We start from the raw sequence: 18,908 nt of genomic DNA, 5'->3' as shown, positions 1-18,908 counted from the left end.
TGTATAAAGCATTGATTGTAGTTCATTCAACTATAATCATGGATAAAGGAAGATAACTCCAATTTTAAATATTAATTACTTGAACAATGACATCATTGATATTTTAGAAAAAAAAATTCCATTTGTAAAGGGACATAACTCTAGAACAATAAAAGTGACGCCACCAAAATTCAAATTTGATCTGTGTATTGTGGTAATAAGCATTGTGTATAAGTTTCATAACATTTGGTTGAGGCAAACTTAAGTTAGAGAACAGAAATGAAAATTTTGCAATTTTTTTCATTTATAAAGGGACATAACTCTAGAACGGTTAAAGTGACGCCACCAAAATTCAAACTTGATCTGTGTTTTGGTATTAAGCATTGTGTATAAGTTTGATAACACATTGAGGCAAACTTAAGTTAGAGAATGGAAACCAATTTTGGGACGTACGGACAGACGGACAAGGGTACAACTTAATGCCCCTCCTCTTCTGTTGGGGCATAAAAATCTATGTGCATGAACAACAAGGATTGTTTATGCATAGCTGCTTTTTCACTTTTATACTTGGTACAATAAACTGTTAACACAGAGATATGTCTCGCCTATTTGTTGTTCTGATACATTGTAATGCAAATGTTGAAATTAAAATAGCAATACTTTAACATGTAAGTTATGCAAATATTCAAAGTCAATGAACCATGACTGAAGGTACAGGGCTAAACAATCTCCATGGAAATGAGATGTGCCAATGCTAATACAACTGCAAACCAAATACCATTGACTTTTCATAACTTGTTCCCTTTAAACAAACCTAAACACAAACACAAACATTAACTTGTAAAAGTTTCAAAGTCAATGAACCATAATTAGGGGGTGGGGTTATATAATCTCCATGGAAATGAAACTTGCAAATGCCAATACATTTGTATACCTAGTATAATTGACTTAACATTATTGGTTCATCTTAAACTGAACTAATCACAAACTAATACATGTAAACTAAGCAAAAGTTTCAAAGTCAATAGACCATGACTGAGGGGTAGGGACCAAATATTCTCCATGGAAATGAGATGTGCTAATGCTTATACAACTGCATACCAATTATCATTGACCTACCACTAGTGGTTCCCCTTAAACTGACCTAATCACAAACTTAAACATGTAAACTAAGCAAAAGTTTCAAAGTCAATAGACCATGAATGAGGGGGCGGGGTCAAATAATCTCCATGGAAATGAGATATGCCAATGCTTATACAACTGCATACCAAATATCATTGACCTATCACTAGTGGTTCCCCATAAACTGACCTAATCACAAGCTAATACATGTAAACTAAGCAAAAGTTTCAAAGTCAACAGACCATGACTGAGGGGTAGGGACCAAATATTCTCCATGGAAATGAGATGTGCTAATGCTTATACAACTGCATACCAATTATCATTGACCTACCACTAGTGGTTCCCCTTAAACTGACCTAATCACAAACTTAAACATGTAAACTAAGCAAAAGTTTCAAAGTCAATAGACCATGAATGAGGGGGCGGGGCAAAATAATCTCCATGGTAATGAGATGTGCCAATGCTAAATCAACTGCATACCAAATATCATTGACCTACCACTAGTGGTTCACCATGAACCAGACCTAATCACAAACTAATACGTTGTTGACGCCGCCGCCATTGTCGCCGAAGCTGGAAACAGCATACCTATATCTCGCTTTTTGACTCCGACAAGGCGAGACAAAAACAACATTTCAAAGTAAAATAATTTAATATAAGCATTTCATTCTTACATATTTTAATATTTTTCTTTGCCTTTTTATGTATTTGTCATACAAATAATATTTTTTTCTACATACAAAAGTATAAACAACATGTAAATATGCAAATATGAAGAGATGGTAATCTTGAACAGAAAGTTATTTTATGCCTTTAATTCATTATAATATTTTACATCTGACTTCATATAGTTTAGTTGAGGATACATAGTCATGCTTATTAAAAAATTTTGAATGCCCCCACCAATCAAAAGGGGCATATAGTATTACCAATATCTGACAATTTGTCCTTCTTTAATCATACAATAAACTTTTAAGACCCCAACCATCCATAATATAAAATGCCTCCCATTACCCCATGCAAAACTTTAACCCGACATGGGTCAGCCTCAGACTGTAAAACATTATGGAACACCCTAATATAATAAGCGGGCATCAACACATTCCTATAATCTCATTTAAGACTGGACTACATTGCTTTAAAAAAAAAAATTATTTCACAATTTTTGCTATTTGAAAGAAAATGTACATTTTCAAACAAAAATAAATGCATCCTTCCTATATCAATCAAAAGAAACAGAAAAAAACAACAAAATAACATTTACCTGCCTGATAAATAAAAAAAAACTATGAATTACCAAAATATAGTTCAAAATCTTTTATCGATAGAAAATATTTTAGCTCGACATGTTCATCCATTACGACACATGCTGGAAAAGGAACTAGATCAATGAATTTATAACCAATCAGTGACATCAGTAAAAATTATGACATTATATAAATAAGAAGAATGTGTAATGAGTGGCAATGAGACAACCCTCCATCCCAGTCACAATGTATAAAAAGTTAACAATTATAGGTTAAAGTACGGCCTTCAACACGAGCCTTGGCTTACACTGAACAGCAAGCTATAAAGGGCCCCAAATGGAATTATGAAAAAATATGGGCATTTGAAGTTTGTTTGATGGACAATTCAACAACAAAAAATAAAAATTTAGAAGTAAGTTTTTTTTTATCTCCTATTTATCAGGGCTCACACTACTTCAGAATTATAGGGAGAAGTAACTTCTCTTTTTGAAATTGAAAGGGAGAAGTGGTGAGATTTGAAAGAGAAGTGCTTGTTTGCTCGCTGTGCTACAATGTTTGGTTTTTACTATAATACATTAAGTGCCATAATAATAATATGTATCTTATTTTTTTATATAGTTCAAATTGTACCTTAGGTATACAATTAAAATAACTTGTTTAATTTTATCATATCTAGTTGCACAATCATATGAGTCCTCTTGTCAGAAAAAAAAAAACAATTAAATATCTGGCAATAATAAAAAAGATTTTTTTTTTTATCAAAAAGGAAAAGAAAGTTGTTATATCATTTAAAATTCAATTTAAAAACTACTCTGTTTGCATGTTCATGAAATTAAGTATTTCTCATTAAAAAGATATATAAATTTAACAGTTAAGCTTGGACATAATATAATTATATTAGCAGTGTTCTCCCCAGGATTTTTGGATAGCACCAGGGTAACGCGTGTGGACAGCTTAGTGAAATATTTCATACAATCAGTTGTGTCGCGTCGGGTCGCGTCGCTTAGCTCTTTTTCTAGTTCCTGTAGTTTTTATGTCTCTTGTTTTGTTTTAATACTGTGGTACTGTGTTATGTAGACATTGAGTCAGAAAATTATTGGTAAAAAAGAAGTAAATCAAAAAACAGTTTGTATACTTTAATATTTTTTTAAAATAAATAAATTATGATTCATAATAAAATATTCATCTGAATTTAAAGTAATTAAATCTTTTATAAAATCCAAAATCAATAAAAATAAAATATTATTCAAAAGAGAACAAAAATGTTCAATTTAAAAAACTTTCTAGTTTCTAGAAAGAAATTTGTTGGATGTGAAAGGATTCCTGTCATAAGAAGATATAAAATTAACAAGAACAATTGCAAATATTGTTTTATTATTTGAACCAGTTTCTATCTTAGATTTTAATAAAAAGAAATTTTTCATAAATTTTAGAACATTTTGCCATAGATTTCATGTAAATATTAACCTTTCTTGTCTTTGGTGATAATCAAACATAGATACAGACTTAATACTGCACTGAAATCTAAATCTTTATTTGTCATGGACCATTTAAAAAAAGAATCCTAAATCTATAAATTTATCTTTGGTCTATAGATCTAAAAGTAACCATATTCAATGTCAACAACTAAGTCTCCCTATTTTCCCGCCTAAATGACAGGAAGTAGATATAAATAGATTTAACATGTGCTTATGGATAAAATTTGCAAGATTGCTTCTGTTGTTCATTAATTATGGATATAGATATCCAGTTTGAAGGTACAGTCATGCATTTTATTTATAAAATAGAATAGATTGCAATTAATTGTAAATAAACTTGAATATTCAACGTGAACTATAAACTGGGTCATGTGATATGTACAGACAGATACTACAGTTTGAAACCCGACTATCATGCAATAACTATGTCATAAATAAAGATAATATTGGCCATGGTTTAATCAGAGACATATAATACCATAATATAAGAATTTAGAAATGTATAATTGTCAATTATACGTAATGAGCCACCTTTATGATGTACAAAAAATGTCCCTATCAGGTCAAGACAATGTTTGTGTACAAACTATTTGCCGACTTGTCACAGGTCAGTGCTTGGGTGGTGAGTGAAGCCATAAAATAGTTATCTGTGATCATAAAGTTATGAACTCTTAATTAAAACACAAAAGAATCATGTTACAAGTGTTAATTACATCGATTAAATCCAATCAACAAGGTTAACCTCATAAGGTAAATCGATCACGTGATGTAAACAATCTCTGTTGAACTGGTTTGAACTGGTCAAATTTCACCTGGAATTTTATACCGCACGGAATAGGTTCAACAAGTCGTTTAAAACTTAACCGATTTACGATTTTTTAACTGAAAATTTTAGCACCACGGAGAAAAATTATACATCGCGGTAAGAACGATACCACCACGGTAAAAAATTATACATCGCGGGCCCGCTGTCCTTTAAGGGCCTGGGGAGAACACTGATATTAGTGTAATAGTCCCAGAATTGAGCAACTTTAACTTATAAATTGAAACTATGCATATACATGGAAATATATATACATTAATCAAGAAGATCTAAACAAAAGTATGTTAATGCATGTAGAAAGATATTTTTTTCCTTTTGGGATCAATTTTTGTCTGTCAGCAGTGCCATTCATGTGTCCGTAATCATTATCGTAAGAATCCAGATTTCGGTCAAAGCCGGTCCGTTTCTGGTGAAATCCCGACTCTGATCCGTAGTTGTACAATAATATGCCCAATAATTTAAATGTCGGATGAAGTAAAATTTACAAAAATAAATTATGTTTGACACACTATTTGGAAAGGAATATGACATTTTTAATGCAATACATGGATAACAAATTTACTTCAGGCAAATTTCATCAAGTTCTAATGAAGTAACAACTTATTTTGTTGAATGTTAGAATGATTTGAATATGCTCTCTAGTAGGGGACATGTACCGGAAGTGATAAAAAATTGTTTTTATGAAATAACATGCCACCAACTTAAAATTGATGCTTTAACCTCTTTTCTGAAGAAAATAAATAGTTTATGCCTTGAATTTCTTTACTTTTAAATGAAAAATTGCTGTTTCATCGACTTGGTAAAAATTGAATATTGCCGATGACGAAAGCGAGTATCGTAAACAACAGGGTGAGTTGTTTTCGCTTTTGATGGTCTGGCAAAGCGAAGTGACAGACAGGAAAGCGACTTCTTTGCCCTAGTCGCCTGGTAGCGTGAGCCCTGATTTATATATATTCATTAAAATTTTCCATTTTAAATAACAGTTATTTCTAATAAAATTTGCAATGTTTTACAAACTCAAGAAGCACCTGCTTGTGCCAACTTATTGCTTTAAAAGTTACATGTAGATCCAAAAGGTATGCAAAAATGTTCTACAAGAACACATTCTGACTTTTTCATTAAAAATAAAAAAAGAAAAGGAAATAAAGGAGTTGTGTACATTTGTGTAATATAATCATATGTATAAGATATGATATTAACTTGATCTCAGTAAGTGAGTTAGGAAATTAAACAAGATTTCCCTTGGTGAGTAAAAAATTTCACATAAAACAGTTGAGAGACCTATGCAATAATAAAAAATACACCTTCTCACTCCTTTACAAAGGTTAGGGAGTGACGAAAACCTTTTCGGCCTATTTTTGTACTGATATTTAACATATTCTTTTGTGTCATTTCTAAAGTTGCATGATACAATACTAAAAACAGTTTTTCTGATAAGACATCATAATCAAAATATCAGTAATAATGACATCTTCTTAGCATTTTCACATAAATTACATAAATTTTGGAATATTTTCAAATGGTTTTTATTAGACCCTCAAAATTAATTTAGAGAGTCATGCAAAAACCAACCAAATATGTATTACCACAGCGTTAGTCTGTATGACAACATCTATCTAACAATAATTCTTGTAAAACTTTGTTCTTGCATTGGCTTGATATTTAAAAACTGCATTTTAAGTCTTTTTTTTAATTTGCCATACATGTATTTGTCTTTTTTTTTAATTTGCCATACATGTATTTTGTCTTCAAATTAAATCTCATAGACTATTTGCAATATATGAAAGACCTTAAACAGTTTAAATTTTGCAAATACCTATCAATCGTTTTTATGCAAAAATCCTGATTTTGTAATATTCCAAATTATTAGACCAAGTAATGACTTTAAGGTGGTACATAACACTACAGGGAGATAACTCTGTAAAAATCAGCTGAACGTTTTAATCACGTTCTATTGTTAAGGAAATATTAAGCTTCTCCATGATCAAAATTAGTGTTTTTCAAACTGCTATAGATCCAATGAAATTTTTCCGATGAAGTGTGTGGATCAAGTTTTTTGAAAAATTATTATATTTTTGTCAAAGGGTCAAAGTAAATATTTTGTCAAAATTTAATGGAAATTGAACGAGCCAAATTAGTTTTAGTCAAGGTGTTTGGTACCACCTTAATGCACCTCCTTTGTTTCTTACAAAGACAATATGTTCATATTGAGATCATTTACGTACCATCCTTTAACTTTAAGGAGGTAATTAATAGTGTATTCAATAAAACAAACAAAATTGTTTATTTTTCCTTTATATTGCTTTAAAATTTATTAGTTTGTGTAATTTAAGTGACATTTTAAAATAATTGGAAATAAAAGAAATGATTTATCTCAACTGAATTCTTTCCTTCAAATCTAAAACTTCACTGAATGTTTTAAAATGTGTCAGTTCAATATTATTTATTAAAATTTCAAAACATTTTTTTTTAAAACATGTAGATTTCTTTATGAATATTGCTCTTTGAAAGATGAGTGACTCATTTCACCAAAAAATCCTTATCAGTAAAAAAAAAACACTCACTTTATCAATTTTAATTCTAAAAAATTTAATTTTTTGTTGAAAAGTCACTTTTTTTAAACAAATTCTAATATAAAAATTTGATACCCCTGAAAAAATATGTTATGATAATTGCCTCTACAGCTTTATATAGAGCAAGTAGACAAAGATATGTGTCCTCTCTAATTCAATTTGACTTGACTTTTAAAAACAATTATAACAATAATGTAACAACTATAAAACAATATGAGCTATGAGATTTCAATTACTTTTACAGTTCTTGTAAAACAACAGATATGCGTTCCGCATCACTTCTTGGGTTGTTAGTTCATAGTCCATGTTGACCTCTGTAACCATTTCATCGTCAAATTTATACCATTTGTTACTGTCTGGCTGTAAGGCATAGCTAACATAATGGCCATAATTTGTACTCTCTCCTCCATAGTGAACACAAACACCATACAGGTCATATTTATAACAATTTTCTTCCTCTGATAAGTTTTCTTGATGTGTGACCGTGTCAAACATAATGGACGTCAAGTCTAATGTCTTCAGTGGAATTTTGACAGGAGACAAAAGTTTTCGGGACTGTCCAGTGAACTGGTTGTACGAGAATCTCATTAGCTGAATGACTAGACATTCTGGTAACTGTCGCAAAAGACATCTTCGTTGTATGCTACAAGTTCTGGACAAGACACGTGATGGATTCACATTATTACCTATAGGCGTTGATGTTCTGAACACATTGTCTTGGTAACCACTGTCATTTAAATTTGCCATTCCAGGGATAGGTGACATGACAGAATATGGAGATCCAACTGAAATAGCAGAATCTACACTTGTAAATTTTCTTTCCCTGAGGTTCGAAGGTGTCCGATGTAAATTTTGATTACTTTGTTGAGATATCGGAGATTCCACTGTTTTGTATGGTGAATTATCTATCTCTTCTTGACCACTCAAATGCTCAATATTACAAAAGTTTGAAAAACAATCTAGGAGAACAACAAGACCTGAAACATCTCGAGGCTCTGCTATTGTTACAGGTAACACATTGTATGTCTGAAGATTGACGGAGATTTTGTTGTCTCTCAGATTATGATATGCTGTTACTAATTGTCCAGTGAACAGATTATCTATCACTGAATCATTCTCCTGTTTATAGGACAACCACTCTAAGTCAGATAAACGCTGGATAGGCTCTGCATACGTTTCATTCTGGAAACCATTAGCTGCATTGATCTGTAAAAGATAGGATAACATCCATAATTTCATAATTCAACACCGATTCACTTTTTAATCTGTATTAAAAATAAGTATTTCATTGATTACTCAATATTCCTGTGGGAAATTTGTGATGATAACAATAGATAAGAGATTTGGCAGCCTTTTCAAGTTTTTCATTTTAATTTTGCTGAGTAACTACATTTTTGTATTTTTTGTTGGTGCTCTTTTTCTATTCTCTTTCAAAACTTGAATAGCATTGAATTTCATGATCAATTTTAATATGTCAATCTCCCTCTTTTTCTGTTTTATTGCTGTCCTTTAACAGTGTATTTTTTTAGGAAGATGTATAATATTATGTAGACCCGTCACCAGGTAATCACTGAAATTTGTTCAATATTGTTTTTTATGAACCTACCACAGCTTATTTTTGATACAATTCATTGCTCACTTTTGCACAATTGTATAATATTTTTTTTTATAATAGCAGATGGGTGCTCAACACAAAGCAAATATTACATGTACCCTCAAGATTATTACATGTAAAGGTCATTTGAATATCCCCTTATTTGTACTAGATCGACACACTGAATTAATTGCCCCCTCCCCCGTTAGCTTACAGTCAGCAAGATTATATGTCAACATATAAAGACATTATTATGACTCATAAGCAGACCAATCTTACTCCTTAATGTCACATGCTTCATGCTAAGCAGAGATGTGTTAAATACTTATTCTGAAGGCTCAAATATTTTTACTGTCAAAGAGACTGAACAACTTGACCTTATGTATTCAAGGTTAACACAAAACCATTAAAGTGTTTTCATTGAAAATAATAATTTTTTTTTTCTAAAGTTATTTTAAAGTAACAAAATATTCCATCATTTTTTTCTAAGAGAAATATAACTATTGACTATTGATTTAATTTAATATTGCCCTTTTCAGATATATAAGTTTCCTGTAAAGTCAATTTCTAAAATTATGCAATACATATATCTTTATCATGTTTATAAGGGACACTTTAATGTCAATCAAATTTATTTTCTCAGTAACAAAAACTGTTGATTAAAACCATTTACACATTTTAAACAGTTAATATCCATGTAGACTTACATTCCTCTATTGGAGCTGTTTTGGATTCCTTGCATAAAATCTTTAATGTTATTTGTCTGCCTCAATTCAAGCTTGATTTGATAGTTTGGCATGATATGTGTACCCTTATGGTATTTTTCTTATGAATTTTTTTTTTTTTTTTAATTGGATAAAAAAAAAATGTCAGAAAAACACTGGTGTGCAATCATGATTTATCTCTTACCTCTACCTGACAAGCATTTTTGAGATCTTGAATTTTGGCTGGATTAAGATGTCCATATATAAATTTCAACATATTCAGTCTAGGATTTTCAACAGCTACCTGGCCACCTGTAAATACAAATAATTATATGAATATCTTTCCCATCTCCAATTAAAGTTTATTATTTAGATGAACAGAAATAATTCCATTGATATTCACATAGGACATGTTTGAATCATGATAGAAAGGTCAAAAATTTTGACAAGCTGAAGTATATTTAAACCCCTACACCCCTAAAAAAACTAAAATAATGGTATACAGAACTGAAGTGTATTACAACTTAGCCTTAGTAGTTACTATTTTCTTGCTCATCATGACATTGCCTTTTTGCACTGACATGACCTTAAGCAATCATAAATCAACTATGTTCTTGCACTGTGCAAAAAGTTTCTGTATCATAATATGCTATAAAATTTGAGAATCTTTTTAATACTTTGTGTTCCAATTTCTCGAGAATTTGAGAATATTTGTAAATTCTACTGAACTCTTTGCCGCCATTTTCATACTACATGTATGGCCAATAATCTGGCTGTACATTAGAATTTGTCTAACAGGTACATGTAACTGTATGTACATACAATTTAACCACATATCCTCTATGTAGCTACAATGTACATTATTGATAACTCTTTACTACCATTATTTGTGACTTTGCTATTACTAAAATTGCTACACAGATCTGGTTTAGAAATACAGCCGTCAGTATTGAAGTGTATGAAGACATACTAGATAAAGTACTTTGAGAAGCTTGCTTTTCATTTTCTGTGGATTATTTCAAGTTCGGTTTACTTTCCACTGATCAAAATAATGATGAATGATTTTGTTACAAAACTAGGTAATCTTTGCTAGCTCTTAACAGTATGTGTCTGTAACAATATCTTCAGAAATTGCAAGAATTTCTTTACGCTTTTGTGTACATAAATATGATTAAAGAATTTTTTGCTGATCCCAGATCTTTGTTAATTTCCTGTGAATTCAAATCACATATTTTTCTTGTTTTAGAGCTATATATTAGCTCATGTACAAAAATGTAGTTTTTACCCTTTCCATTGCTTACCTTTAAAATGTTTAATGTCTCCAACTGTGTTTACCTATAGTTGTTGGGTTGCTGTCATATTAAAATTTACCTAACAATCACATATGGTTTTACTCATATGCATGATGATATACAATGTATGTTATTGTATAAACGAGAAAAAAAAAAATGAAATATTACATACAAATGTATATTGTGCTACATGTAAATCTTACATTTATAAATAATGCTTTAAATTTCAAACAATAAAATGTTTATACCTCTCCTATTTTTATTTAGCAATGTATGCACAGTATCCATAAGCCACATGAAAAATTCTGCTGCGTCCTGCTGTACCTGCCGCTGTGAAGGTGCTGCCACTAAGCTACTGTTGAGTGTTGATGCTGCCTGCCTAAATGCCATTGGATCTAAGGATGAACTAGAGATTTCTGCCATACAACTGTTCAAAATTTCTACTAAAGTATTGAGTAAAACAGATTCAGCTACGCTACATTCTGCTTCTTTAGATGTCTCTAAACTTAAATGTTTACACAGATTTGGTGTTCTTGCTATACATTGTAAAATACTATTCATAAAACATAAATTCTGTCCTTCATTTCGTAAACCAGGTGGACCACCGTGATTTCCAGCAAACCCAAAGGTTGACATAAACTTGCTTTTTAATGAGCTGCTGTAGTCCGGAGAATAGTTAGGTGTATATGGCCGATCTATTTTGCGGATTGGCCGCCTTGTCAATTGTTTTCCAAACCATGTTGATTTGGGAGGGGGATGATCTTCATTAGTAACTATTGCAGTATTAATATCATTATGCTGTACTTTGGTAGTACTGGCAGGTAGGAAGCTAAACTCGTTTTTCATGGGTGTAACATTATTTTGTGGCCTCTTAAACACATTTGATAATTTTATCCTCGAAAGTGAAGACAACATGCTTTTGCTAGTTGTGGTACTATCTTTCTTATTAACATTTTGACTTGAAATTCCATCAAACTGGCTTTGAGTTTGACCTTGAGGAAATGAAAAGTTCACATTCTTTTGTTGAAATGTACCAAATCTGTTATTTCTCATTTCTTCATGGCGAATATTTGGTCTTGCATTCATCATGCCTCTCATTGGTGGTTCATTACTTAGCTGTTTTTGAAGGCGAGCCATACTGTCTGTATGCTGCTGATATTCTTCCCATCTTGTCTGAGCAACGCCCCACCAGTGACGTAAATCTGGATTAAATCGCAGCCATGGTAATTGGGTGTAAACAAATGTCACTATGGTAAGACCAATGAGAAAATAAGGTGTATGATCACATAGCTGGATGAGAACACAGGATATAAGTAATGCAGCAGACTCAAAAAGCCAAATTTTCTTCTTCTCCTCTGGTGATCTGGAAAACAGATCAACATTGCAAAATTATATTCATCAGTACTTACAAATGTAGTTATTAACTATGTCTACAAAGTTTTCTATTGCACCTTCAATTTCCAATAAATAACTTAAAAGTGAGAAACTGTATTTCATTAAAAACTTTTGCTTTACAGTGAAAACAGAATGAAAAATAAGAATATGACAAACGTTTCATAACATTTCAAGTAGAATCTTGTCAAGTTTGCAATCAAAGAGTGAGTCATTTTCACATATTTGTTAATACATGTACAAGACACTCTTTGCCTACTAAAATAAGTAATTATCTGAAAAGCTTTTTTATCCCTAAAACGTGTTTTCTACCCGAGGTCTTTCGAACGGAATGGCAAATGAAGTCTAGTGGTTAATTGTCCTGCTATTGCCATTGGCGACACAGGTAGAAAACCATGACCAAAACAACTTTCTAATGAATGGCATTTGCCTAACTGGAAAATGGAAATATTGGTGAGTATCATTTGCTTTCCTAAATTAACTAGTTGTATCAGCCAGGATTTCAATGCAAGTCACTGCTCTAGCAACTGAGATAAAGGAGTACTCCACTAGCACTGCTAATGGAGAGAGTTATAAATGGGTTAATAGACAAGTTTCCAATTTCATTTTGGCATTGTTGGGGGGAAACGCATCAAGGGGCATTCTGACATGAAGATATTTGCTTCATGATGTAAAAAATTTCCAGCAAAAAAGCACCTGTTGGAAGATCATGTATTTGTTTGGCCATGGAAAAATTATTGGTGGTTCCCCTAAAATGTGAAAATTATTAAGGCCTTGCAGGCATGAAAAACTTTTAATATTAATTTTTTTGGGGTGAAAAATCTAATTTAGCTCTAGAAAAAATTGCTGTTAACCTGATATTATATTCTTGTTTTACATTCTATATTGTGGTATAAGCTATGTGAATGCAAATTGTTAATGTTAATTGAGCAATGTTGACACACTTTTAGAAGGTTATCAGACAAATTTAAAAAGCATCATCGTAAATTGTCAAATGAAACCGGAGCATTTTGTTTTTTTCATCTGCTAAAAAAAAAATTGACCCAAAGGGTAACAAGAGTTTACATGCTGAAATATCTCGCCTGTTTTACTTGATTTTTTGTTGAAAGTTTTAAAGATAAAGGTTTTACTAAAAGCATTACAGAAACTTAACATTTATAAAAATCTATGACAATGAGGTCAAGGTCAGATAAATCCTGTCAGACAGACCTTACAATTTTTTTATACACCAAATATAGCGCACCTACATGTATTGTGTATGCTTATTGAAAAACAGACCAAAACACAAAAACTTAACATTGAAAAATGAACCATAAATATGAGGTCAAATTCAGATTATACCTGCCAGACAGACATGTACACCTTAAAATCTTTCCATACACCAAATACAGATGACCTATTGCTTATAGTACTTGAAAAACAGACAAAAACACACAAACTTAACAAATTGACCAATGAACCATGAAAATTTGTAAGGGTTCAGCGGAACCCAGTGTCTCGCCTACTTTTGCTGTTAATCGCAGGCTCAACAAAAGTGAGGAAAAAAAATCAATAAAAATACTCCTTTAGATACTATCTTTTGATTGTAAGAAGCTGTTGTCAAAGTTTGGTATAAATCCTGGATAGTTTATGAATCTAATAAATGTTTTAAAAACTTTAACTGCAGACTGTATTTAATGTTAACAGGAAGAAAAACTAAGTCCATTTATAAGTAAAATACGGATAAACAGGTACAAATTTTAACAAAATTTCCTTCTAGATACTAGCTTTTGATCATAAACAAGCTTCTGTCCAAATTTGGTACAAATCCAGGATAGTTTAAGAAAGTTATTAAAATTTTAAAAACTTTAACCAGAGTGAAAAATATTGTTTCCTGGCAGAAAAACTAAGTCCATTTATAAGTAAAATACGGAAAAAATGAATTTTTTTTTTTAACAAATTTACTTCTGGATACTATCTTATGATCATAAACAAGCTTCTGTCCAAGTTTGGTACAAATCCAGGATACTTTAAGAAAGTTATTAAAATTTTAAAAATTTTAACCACAGAGTGAATGTATTGTTTCCTGGCAGAAAAACTAAGTCCATTTATAAGTAAAATACGGAAAAAATGAATTTTTTTTTTTAACAAATTTACTTCTGGATACTATCTTATGATCATAAACAAGCTTCTGTTCAAGTTTGGTACAAATCCAGGATAATTTAAGAAAGTTATTAAAATTTTAAAAACTTTAACCACAGAGTGAATGTAATGTTTCCTGGCAGAAAAACTAAGTCCATTTACAAGTAAAATACGGAAAAACAGGAATTTTATTTTTACAAAATTTACTTCTGGATACTATCTTATGATCATATACAAGCTTCTGTCCAAGTTTGGTAGAAATCCAGGATAGTTTAAGAAAGTTATTAAAATTTCAAAAACTTTAACCACAGAGTGAATATTTGTGGACGCCGCCGACGACAACGACGACGGAATGTAGGATCGCTATGTCTCGCTTTTTGTCGACTAAAGTCGAAAGCTCGACAAAAATGAGGTCAAGGTCGAAAATAAAACCTGCCAGACTGACATGTACCCATTACAATCATTCCATACACCAAATATAAATGACCTACTGCTTATAGTATTTGAGAAAGGGACTTAATCAAGTAACTTAAACCTTGATCACTGATCCATTAAATGAGGTCGAGGTCAAGTGAACTCTGTCTGACAGACATGTAGACATACATGCATGTGATGGACTGTGAAACTCAGATCAGGAGATTAGGATTAGGACTCAGATCAGGAGGTTTTTAATCGAAATAAATTTTGTCGTTAATGTAACTGTGTGCTGTATAAATTGTCTTTTAAAGTATTTTTTCTTCAACTTTCCATCCGAATGTTTTTTGTTTACAGTACCCTTGTACTTATAAATTTTCCCTATCTATCCTACCAGGGTTTGACACTAACTAAATGTATGTACTAGCCTGCAGGCTAGTGAAATTATTATTCTACTAGTCCTCTTGTCAATTCACTAGTGTTCGAATTATTTTGAAGACCCCTTTCGATCATTACTTCATCATCATCCTCATTTTACTTATCATTATTACTAGTGTCTTTAATGAAGATGGATAAGTTAGGGATTTAAAAATACACCCACAAAAGAGGAAAGGTTTGCCCTTGCTGTATTTTGTCATAATTCTTCATAGACTCCTTCTTTTCCCTTGTTTTTTCAGTTTATTTTATTTTAGCAGGAAAAGATTTTATTCCTAAAAATCTGTATAGTTTTACCAGAGACCAAGGAATTGTATAGTATACAAATCCTTGCAGAGACCTATAATTTTGTTTTTATGACAATAATTAAAAATGATATTGTTTGCCTCAAATTACATTCGAAATACAGCTTTTTCCCCTAGAGAAAATTCCCAATTACTAAAAAAATGGCTTAAAATTCCTCCCAATAAGTTGTACATTTTCCCCGAACAGTGATGGTATCGGTAGTAATGTATGTAAATTTTATTCATGATATTATTTTGATATTATGAAAGCACTTTTGAGATCCAGGTTTCTGGTTAGAATCATCACGGCGTTTGTAACACACGTGGTTTTCAATGTATTAAGTACCATCATTGTTTCCGTTTCTTTCCCCTCCCCAAAAAGTACCTTTCATGTTAAAAAATGTCTGACAATCAAAATATACGTGAATAAACTGTACAATAAAGACAGCAAAGGTCAGCAAAAAATCTGGGATTTGTTGACAATTAAAATTTTGTGAAATTCCTAGTTTTAAACAAAATTTTGACTAGCCCGTCGGACTACTGTGATGAAAACTTTACTAGTCCTACCTAATTTTTACTAGCCTCGGGCTAGCGGACTAGCGTTAGTGTCGAACCCTGCCTACATGTTCAATCTTACATTCTTTATTTTTTAGTATGTTCTTTATTTCTTTATTCTATATCTTTTGTATCATTATTCTATAGAACAATCACTGCAGTCAGAATATTTGTTCATCTTTTGCAATTAGATCTTCTTTGCATGATAAGATACACATTCAACCTAGAAGATGATGATGGGAGTTTTTAACGACCTTGACTGGCTATACAGCCCTCGCACGGTCGGTCAACCTAGAAGCAAGGGTCATAGTTATTATATAAATTTCAATTTAAGCCTTAAAAGGAAGTATAGAACCCTCAAATAATTTTCAAATTATTATTTTTCTATTTGTCCGAAGACATTTAAAATCATTTAATTACCATCCTTTTATGATTATTTGTTCAATTTATATTTTATTTATATTCTTTTGAAAATTAACATTATTTAAAGGAAAGTAACTTAAAACCAGATAAATCAAGGGAAGTAACCCAAAATTTTTAAAAATACACAAAGTTTTTATTACACAACGGCAGTTAGCCTGAGGTAATAATCGTTGATTACCAGTATGTTTGACACCCAAGCTGACAAGTGAAGCCATATAATTATGCATGTTAATTTTTCATTCATGAAATATTTTAAAAGCGGGATTTTTTTCTCTACAACGGGAGGTCGGGAGGAGACCCCTGAAAACAGGTTTATTGTTCTCCCGTCGGGAGGTTCACATGTATGTGTAGACGTTGCAAGGAACCCATATACCAAATATAGTTATCCTATTACTCATAAAAAGTGAGAAATTCACTTGACAAAAAAAATCAATTTTTTTTTCAAGCAGTCGCTGAACAATGAAAATGAGATCAAGGACAATGGACATATGATTGATGGAAACTTTGTAACATAAAATATCTGCATACAAGATATGAAGCATCCAGGTCTTCTACCTTCTGAAATATAAAGCTTTATACAAATACAAATGTAGTTTATTCCGCCACCGCTGAATAGTAATACCTATGTCTCTCATACTGGCTTACTGCAAGGAAAGTTACAGGCGAGACAAAAAAAACAGACCCTACAGGGTAAGGGGAAACAAAAAATCATTTTTGCATAGCTTAGGGGAAGCACCATTTTACATGGGTAGTTGAACGACTAGCTTAGTAGCTAGTTCTAAATTCTATCAGACTTTGACTTTGGCTCAAGCTGCAGATTTACAGACCCTTTAATTTGGGCCTTTGTTATTAACACCGACTGGAAAGATTGAATTTATATAAAATTATAGATTCTGGGATTTACCTGGAATCGCCTAGGAACCATTTCACAAACAAATCAACTATTATGAAAAAAATGCAATCCAGGAGAAATTTAAAGCATTGAGATAATGCAGATTGCAAAATCCACAGCATGTTGGCGTCTAATTTTTGAATCAATCAATTCAATATGTCAGAAGAGCTGCATTTCTTTTTTGTTGTCAGTTCAAAATGCTTTATAGCCATCTTATGCTTTAAATCTCGATATAAACATTGAAAGTTCCCTCCGTTCCATTTTTGTTGAAAATATGGCGTCACTTCCCATGCGCAAGCGTATTACAAACTTAAAGTTCTAGATTTTTGAGTGGAACGAGAGCACAAGTAAATATGATCCAATAGTTAAAGGGGCATTAGCGGCCAAATTCATCTTAATCGATTTGACTCAAATTCTCATATTTGATTTATAACATACTAAAACGTATATCCAAATTATAAAAAAAGTATAATGCACTATTTACGATGCATGGACTCGATAATATGTATCAGCAGTATATCGTGTATATTTTAGTCTATACGCCATCAAATTAACCATCGAGGCGACATCCGAAGACTTCTGACGGTCATATAACCCGATATAAACATTGAAATAGATAAACATAGCTAGAGAACACGCGCAATTGGATTCTTCTAGGTCTGTTTGATTTCATATTATAGTATAAACAAATATGATAATCATCGATTTCATCTGTTTAACGGAATTAGTTCAAGTTTTGTGGATCGAATCATTCAACCAAATGGTTTACCCTTGTTTCATTTTCAATATTGACATTCTTTCTCAATTTTATTTTCCTATCAATAGCTGAACACGCCTAGTTATAGCAAAACCAATCTTTAGTTAAGGGGTTAAAATAGAAGATCAAATGAATACGGATTCAATGAGGTCGAATTATTCACTTGAAAGTGAATAATTCATCAATCTAATTAAAATTAAATCTCCGCACTTGCTCCTCGTTGTTTATATGTCGCGCGTGGGAGATCTAACAACAGCCGCTTGAGGGTCATGTCTAGGGTCAAATTTGCTCTAGCCAATCAGCGAAGGTGCTACAAAGTGTTAGGGTATTGGACTGGCATAGGAGTCTTAGTAGCGTCTAGAGGTCTTCCGAATGTATATAAACAAAAATGGCAGCCCCCATGCGAAAAACGTTTTGTAACATACAACTGTAATAATAGTTTGTATTATTGCCTTCCGAGGTTAAAATGGCATCAAGTGAAGTATGCACACCAAGGAAAATATCAGTATGAACAAACATTTGTGTTTTATGCGGTTTTTCTTTCATCCAGATAGAAATCTCCTCAACGGGAGAACGTGTTGAAAAAAAACTGTTCAAACTGAAACTTCAGCAGAACTCAGAGAGAATCGCAATAATTTCTAGTGTTGTTACTGGTTTTGAAGTTAACGCCGAAGTAGACAATGACAATGGCGTCTGTATTAAATGTTTTAGAAAAGTCCAACAGTCAATCAAATTAAGAAAGATGCATTAAAAATTCAAGAAGAACTAAGTGACTAACTTCGGGTGTCTTACCACCTGACCAATCAGAAAGATTAATTGCTAA

At 31.8% G+C, this 18,908-nt stretch overlaps 1 protein-coding gene across 1 annotated transcript; it reads right to left on the bottom strand.

Annotated features, from left to right (window-relative positions):
* Positions 1–6,363: 6,363 nt before the first annotated feature.
* Positions 6,364–17,596, bottom strand: LOC127702012 (uncharacterized). Its single transcript, XM_052205992.1, has 4 exons — positions 17,341–17,596; positions 11,061–12,175; positions 9,726–9,832; positions 6,364–8,428 (listed from the first exon to the last, which is right to left on the bottom strand). Exons 1-4 carry the CDS (start codon positions 17,448–17,450, stop codon positions 7,451–7,453), a joined length of 2,310 nt encoding a protein of 769 aa, XP_052061952.1. The 5' UTR covers positions 17,451–17,596; the 3' UTR covers positions 6,364–7,450.
* Between the last annotated feature and the right edge of the window lie 1,312 nt (positions 17,597–18,908).

This window comes from Mytilus californianus, unplaced genomic scaffold, assembly GCF_021869535.1.
Source record: "Mytilus californianus isolate M0D057914Y unplaced genomic scaffold, xbMytCali1.0.p SCAF_1, whole genome shotgun sequence".
Lineage (NCBI taxonomy): Eukaryota > Metazoa > Mollusca > Bivalvia > Mytilida > Mytilidae > Mytilus > Mytilus californianus.
Note: the sequence above shows the minus strand (reverse complement) of the source record. Positions and strands in the feature narration are given on the sequence as shown.

Excerpts from the sequence above, each read along its gene's own strand:
- LOC127702012 (XM_052205992.1), bottom strand. The coding sequence starts at position 17,450 with ATGCTGTGGATTTTGCAATCTGCATTATCTCAATGCTTTAAATTTCTC. Across the intron at positions 12,176-17,340 it reads TGGTTCCTAGGCGATTCCAG|ATCACCAGAGGAGAAGAAGA; the intron begins GTAAATCCCAGA and ends TCTGTTTTCCAG. Across the intron at positions 8,429-9,725 it reads AAAATGCTTGTCAGGTAGAG|ATCAATGCAGCTAATGGTTT; the intron begins GTAAGAGATAAA and ends TATCTTTTACAG.